At 50.9% G+C, this 5618-nt stretch overlaps 4 protein-coding genes across 4 annotated transcripts in view; all 4 read left to right on the plus strand.

Moving 5' to 3' along the window:
• PFICI_13899 (uncharacterized protein) overlaps positions 1-708 on the plus strand; it is a gene marked incomplete at both ends in the record, with an annotated part of 3145 nt that extends 2437 nt beyond the window's left edge. The window contains one exon of the mRNA XM_007842480.1: positions 9-708. Coding sequence (XP_007840671.1) covers positions 9-708 — 700 coding nt within the window. The remainder of the gene's footprint in view (positions 1-8) is intronic.
• Positions 709-1675: 967 nt separating this feature from the next.
• On the plus strand, positions 1676-1972 carry PFICI_13900 (uncharacterized protein; the record flags this gene model as incomplete). Its single annotated transcript, XM_007842481.1, has 1 exon — positions 1676-1972. The coding sequence occupies one exon, from the start codon at positions 1676-1678 to the stop codon at positions 1970-1972; it is 297 nt and encodes a 98-aa protein (XP_007840672.1).
• A 690-nt stretch (positions 1973-2662) lies between these two features.
• Positions 2663-3982, plus strand: PFICI_13901 (uncharacterized protein; the record flags this gene model as incomplete). Its single annotated transcript, XM_007842482.1, has 1 exon — positions 2663-3982. The coding sequence occupies one exon, from the start codon at positions 2663-2665 to the stop codon at positions 3980-3982; it is 1320 nt and encodes a 439-aa protein (XP_007840673.1).
• Positions 3983-4003: 21 nt separating this feature from the next.
• On the plus strand, positions 4004-4738 carry PFICI_13902 (uncharacterized protein; the record flags this gene model as incomplete). The annotated part of the gene is made up of 1 exon (XM_007842483.1): positions 4004-4738. The coding sequence occupies one exon, from the start codon at positions 4004-4006 to the stop codon at positions 4736-4738; it is 735 nt and encodes a 244-aa protein (XP_007840674.1).
• Positions 4739-5618: the final 880 nt, after the last annotated feature.

Consider the following 5618-nt stretch of genomic DNA (forward strand, 5'->3'; position numbering starts at 1 on the left):
ATTGAAAGCCGTCACTTGGAAATAGCTAAGCTGCTTCTTGAATACGGTGCTGATTTATCGGCTGCTAATGAAGACGGCAATACACCATTGCACCGAGCTATTTCTAAAGGTGACTTTGAAATGGCTAGGCTGTTTCTTGATCGTGGTGCTGATTTCTCGGCTCCCAGCAAGTACGGCAATACACCATTGCACCAAGCTGTTTATAGCGGTCACTTTGAAATGGCTAAGCTGCTTCTTGATCTTGGTGCTGATATATCGGCTGCTATCGATAATGGCAATACACCATTGCACCAAGCTGCTTATAGCGGTCACTTTGAAATGGCTAAGTTGCTTCTTGGTTATGGTGCCAACATATCGGCTACCAACAAACAGGGAGAGACTCCATTACATCGAGCATGCTATAACGCCTGCGGCCATAATCATACAAAAATCGCCGGGCTACTCATCGACCATGGTGCCGATCCATCAGCCACTACTGGTAATGGAGAAACACCATTACATCACCTTGTGGATTCACATTTGTTTGGGTACATGAAAGAGCGTCTGGAAACTGCAAAGCTTCTTGTAGACTCTGGTGTTGATGTTTCAGCTCCAGACAATAATGGACGGACACCTCTACATTTGACTTTGAACCGAGGCTTGACGGATATATCTGACTTCCTTCAATCATGTGGCTCTGAGTCGTCTGCTGCTGATCGTCGGTATTAATCCGCAAGAAGTTGGCTACTGCGGTTACCGCGTAGCGTGTCGTAGCTTCAGCGCAAATGGCCTGCCCCAAGATTGCGTCGTGGGTTCACAAGGCATGATAAACTTCACCTCCACATATTTCGTGATCGCAATGCAGCTCTATAACCTCTAAGCTATGAAGTTTCATGTACAAATAGACCACCCAAACATCTGCATTGCGCAATCAAGGTACTACGGCGGTGCTGGATCAAAGTGTGTCGTTTACGGAGTGCAGAGCGGTGGCGCGGGCAACGGGCGGAAAGGTGCGACAAGACTTCGTTGTTGGCCCTGGGAGCTGGAGTTCCTCACATGAGGCCCGCGATTGCAGGGCCAATTTATGGGCTCTGCTTGCTAGTCAAAGTCAACGTCTCGTTTTCAATAGCGATCACCAACCTCGATGCATTTGCCAGAAAACATGCATCATCCATCCATGAGCGGGGCGTGATATGATCTTGCTGCTGTGCCGTAAAATGATTCCCGTTCTCTGCAGAGACAGCATCTCCGCACCGCACATGTCCTCATTTCCTTAATTCAAAGGTGCCAACTTCCGAGCTGCATGGTTGTTACAATAGCCGGCTCGGCCACGTAGGCGCCATTTTATTCTATCTTTCTCGCCACGCAGTCGTCTATAAGTGCCTGGCGACGGATATCCGCGCCGCCTTCCCCAATAGTGAGTCCATCAAGAATGGGCCAAAGCTGTCCGGCTGCACTTACCTGCGTGCCGTGATTGACAGATCGCTCCGCATGGCGCCCTCCACCACTATTAAGGCCTGGCGCGAGGAGGACCCCAGTCTAAATCGACCGAGCCCTTTGTGGTCGACAGATATGTGGTAACCCGCGGCACCTATGTCGGCGTTAACGGCTACTGCTTGATGCACAACGAGGCCTATTTTCCGGAGCCGTGGACCTTTCGACCGAACGCTGACTTGCCGGCGAAGACGCGGACAGCATGGCCGCGATGCGATCCGTCTTTGTCCCCTTTGCAGTGGGCTCTGCGTTGTGTCTAGGCAAAGGCTTGGCGTATCTCGAGATGAGCCTGGTGATAACCAAGAAGCTCTGGTACTTTGATTTTGAAAAGGCGGCAGGCAAATCAGGTGAGCTGGGCGGTGGTGATCCCCAGTCCAGCAGCAGGCCTCGTGTAGATGAGTTTCACTTGTACGATTCTCTGATTGCTGACCATGATGGCCCCAATCTGGTGTTTTCACCCAGAGATACGTATTGGAAGGAGCTAGTACAGCGCGACTAGACGTAGGAAGTTTTGTTTGATACTCGGTGGCATGTCGCCGAGACTTGCCTTACGTGGATTTATGACAGCGATATTGACTTGTACCGGTTTCAATATATTGGGGCATGAACTCCTCAATGTTGCTTGTATCGAAAGCTTCAGAGGGAAATTTCGCTACCGTCTTAGGGCGCAGCGTTGTGGATCACTTGATAGTGGCCGTAGACCCGTATTTACAAGCCACGCTCAATGTTTCCGCCTCGAAGTATTTATATGCCTAGGTAGGTATTCAAGCATGACGAAGCAAAAGGCCCAATCAGAAAACCCAAACTATGAGTTTCTTCATAATTCAGCGACTGATCTATGCATTTGCATACAATTTTGCTAAGATTCTCTCACTTCATGCCCTGCTCAACTTAGCCGTTGAGCAATATTAATTGTGGCCCAGGAACGCAAATGTGAAGTGGCAGCCAATGTGTCCCACACTCCACGGTGTGTTGTCAATGTGGATAGTACGCGGGCTTCCAGGGATCGCCGGGTGCCACCAACACCGCATGATCGTGTAAAAAGAATAGGAGATCAAGTATTTATACCATGTAGATACTGACACCCAATAGTGTCAGTTCAAGTTGATGCCAGCTTGTTGAACAAATGTTTGCAAAGACTTGAGTCGCGCAAAAGACGGAATTATACTAGCTTAAACCTGTTACCGCTATGGCCGAGGAACATCGCAAGCACCTCTTCTGCCTTCGAGAAATAATCTCATCAGTAAAAGGACACAAACGCCAAAGACATGGAGGTCACCACCACAGGCGTAGAAAGTTGTGGCGAGGCCGTCATGAAACGGAAAGCAGCTCGTCCATCTCCAGCGACCCTCCAGAAGACCCCATTACGGCCCCAGAAGAGCCTCCCTCGGCTCGTACAGAAGAACCTTCTCCCGGTCTCCCGGAAAGCAAAAATTCACCATCGGGTCATGGCGATGACCAGGCCTCGGAGCCAGAAATCGAGGAACCTTTCCCAGGTCTTGCAGAGATTCCAGGGCTTCTAACAAATTGCTTCCAAAAGCACAACAAATCATACCTTGGCTACGCAAGCTGCAAGAAGCTCAATGGTCCCTATATCGAGATTACTCTCATCGACTGCGAGTACCGCCAATTGATCACCACGCAGTCCTCCATCCCATATGTGGCACTGAGCTATGTCTGGGGTCCGAATACGAAAGTTGTCCCACTAGTCGAAGGGCAGAAGCTTGCCCAAAGAGTATCCCGCTCCATAGAGGATGCAATGGTCGCGACGCAGTACTTAGGGATGCGGTACCTGTGGGCGGACCAGTACTGCATCAATCAGGAGAATTTGGCAATCAAGCAACGGCAGATTGACGAGATGCACGAGGTTTACAGTCACGCCGAGCTGACCATTATAGCCGCCGTGGGCGGCGATGCCGAGGCCGGATTGGCGCCTCTATGCTCACCATCGGAGGCCGGAACGTCCTGGTATAATGTCGACACAGATAGCTCTGCGAGCCTCTCCTCGGCTGACACCAATGCCAAGGACGAGCGACTCGCCTCGGCGCTCGACGCCATTGCCGGCTCCGTTTGGAACACGCGCGGATGGACGTACCAAGAGTCGTACGTGTCGCGCCGCATCCTTGCCTTCCACGCCCGCGGGATCTACTACGAGTGCAGCGCTATGGCCCCGTTCTACCTTGAGCAGACCGAGGTTTCAGAGACCCTGCGAGCCAGTGATAGGTTTTGGACCGGCAGGTCGCTCGCCAATGGACCAACCCAGCGAGCCTTTGCCACGGGGCCTTGGATAGAAATACTCAGCTGGTTGGCGTATCTAGTGGGCGCGTACTCGCGCAGAAACTTGACCAAGTCAGAAGATGCACTAAATGCATTTGGGGCCGTGCTCAACAACTTTGACGGATTGGAATGGTGCCCGTTTGCGGACATGGACGAGTGGCGCGACCGCGATGAGCGATGGTGTATCGGCATCGTGCAAGGTCTGCCCTTTCATTACAAGCCAGATGAGTAGGACATCATGGGATGGGACGTGATGAACGCAAAGCTCAACACCTCGGGGCTCTGCTGGCACCACGGCGTAGAGGGTAACTCACGCAGACAGGGCTTCCCGTCATGGTCATGGGTGGGGTGGCATGGAGCGGTGTCGTGGACTCTGCCCTATGGGTCTGCTGAAGACGGCGAGAAGACAGTCTTTCAGCTGGAGGTGGCTGGCTTCCGGGCCGGGGTTGGTGAAGAGAGAATGGACCTAGGTGAAGCTCGTAGGGCTAAGTCGGGTCCCCTTGTGCTGAACCTTGCCTCAGTCGCGATCCCAGCATCCGCTTTTGCGTTGAAAGATGTCGAGGGAACTGATGGAAGGCACGATAATGACACCATCTCCATGTATGGTTGTCCCATGCCGTGGGGTGCGGACGAGTCTGTCACAAACGCTACCGAAACGCGCTGGACACTTCAGAGGAGCTATCTAAGTCACGCCAATGGTACGCGAAAAGCCTCCCGCCAAACCCTGAGGCAGGGACTGCAAGAAGGCACCTTCAAGCTGATGCTGGTCCATGTGTATCGGGATTCAGATGAACGCCTCAGGTTCCAGGCCTGGATTTTACAAAAGACTTCCGATCACAAAGGGGAATCGTGTTATGAACGTGTAGGTGGTGTAAATCACATAGTATTAGCCAATGGGCCGGCTACGGAGGAGGAGCGAGATACATTTCAAGGCTCTTTGTATAAGCTTGTGAAAGGTGATGAGTTCGAGATGTTCGATATCTGCTAATAGGTATAGACGGGCAGTCGTCGGTGTTGAGTAGCTCCTTCACACTGGCAAGGCGCAGCCACTGCATCGCGATGACAAGAACTTCCATGGAGAACACAAAGACCAGACCGCTACTGGATGTCACCTCATGCAGATGTTTGCATAGGTTTCTTGATCGCTGGAGTCAACTCCAATGAGGAGAATGGAGCCACGCAGGTCATCCCAGGCAGCCATCTCTGGATAGATAATAGGCCACCAAAAGTGCGTTGACTGTTCTGATTCTCTCTCTAAAACTCGAAGGTAATTCGCTGACTGTATTGGCTCAGCTCGAGGACGCCTACGTAGCGACGATAAATCGTGGTGATGCTCTCTGCTTTCTGGGGAGCATATATCACGCCGGGGGCGAGAATCGAACAGTTGATCAGAGGAGAACAATTCATAGTATGTTCTTCACAAGAGGATACTACAGACAAGAGGTATGCCCATTGCACCTGAAAAACTTACCATAATGCTATAGATATCTTTTCGTTCTAACATTAACGTCTGCCATCCAAAAGGAGATACAATGCTTATTCATTCGAAAGACGAGGTCTTGTCTTAGATACCTCAGGTTCAACAGCTTATGGGTTACCATATTTCAAGCCCGAACTGCGGCTATATTGATTTTGTCAGCGCAGTAGACTATATGTCGGGAGCTCATCTGAAAAATGAGGTCCTTGTTGACCTAGATCCCGATGACGAAGAAACGGCAGAATGAGACGAGAATGCAGAGTTTCACAGGCTTTTAGTTATTATATCACGTAGGCTAACTAAATTATTCATTCTAGAATAACTCAGTGTTTATATGACAGTACGTAGGTAGTAGCATCCACCGCAGATCACCTGCTCGGGTATATTAGAT

This window comes from Pestalotiopsis fici (genome assembly GCF_000516985.1).
Source record: "Pestalotiopsis fici W106-1 unplaced genomic scaffold PFICI_Scf_12, whole genome shotgun sequence".
In the NCBI taxonomy this organism is placed as follows: Eukaryota; Fungi; Ascomycota; class Sordariomycetes; order Amphisphaeriales; family Sporocadaceae; genus Pestalotiopsis; species Pestalotiopsis fici.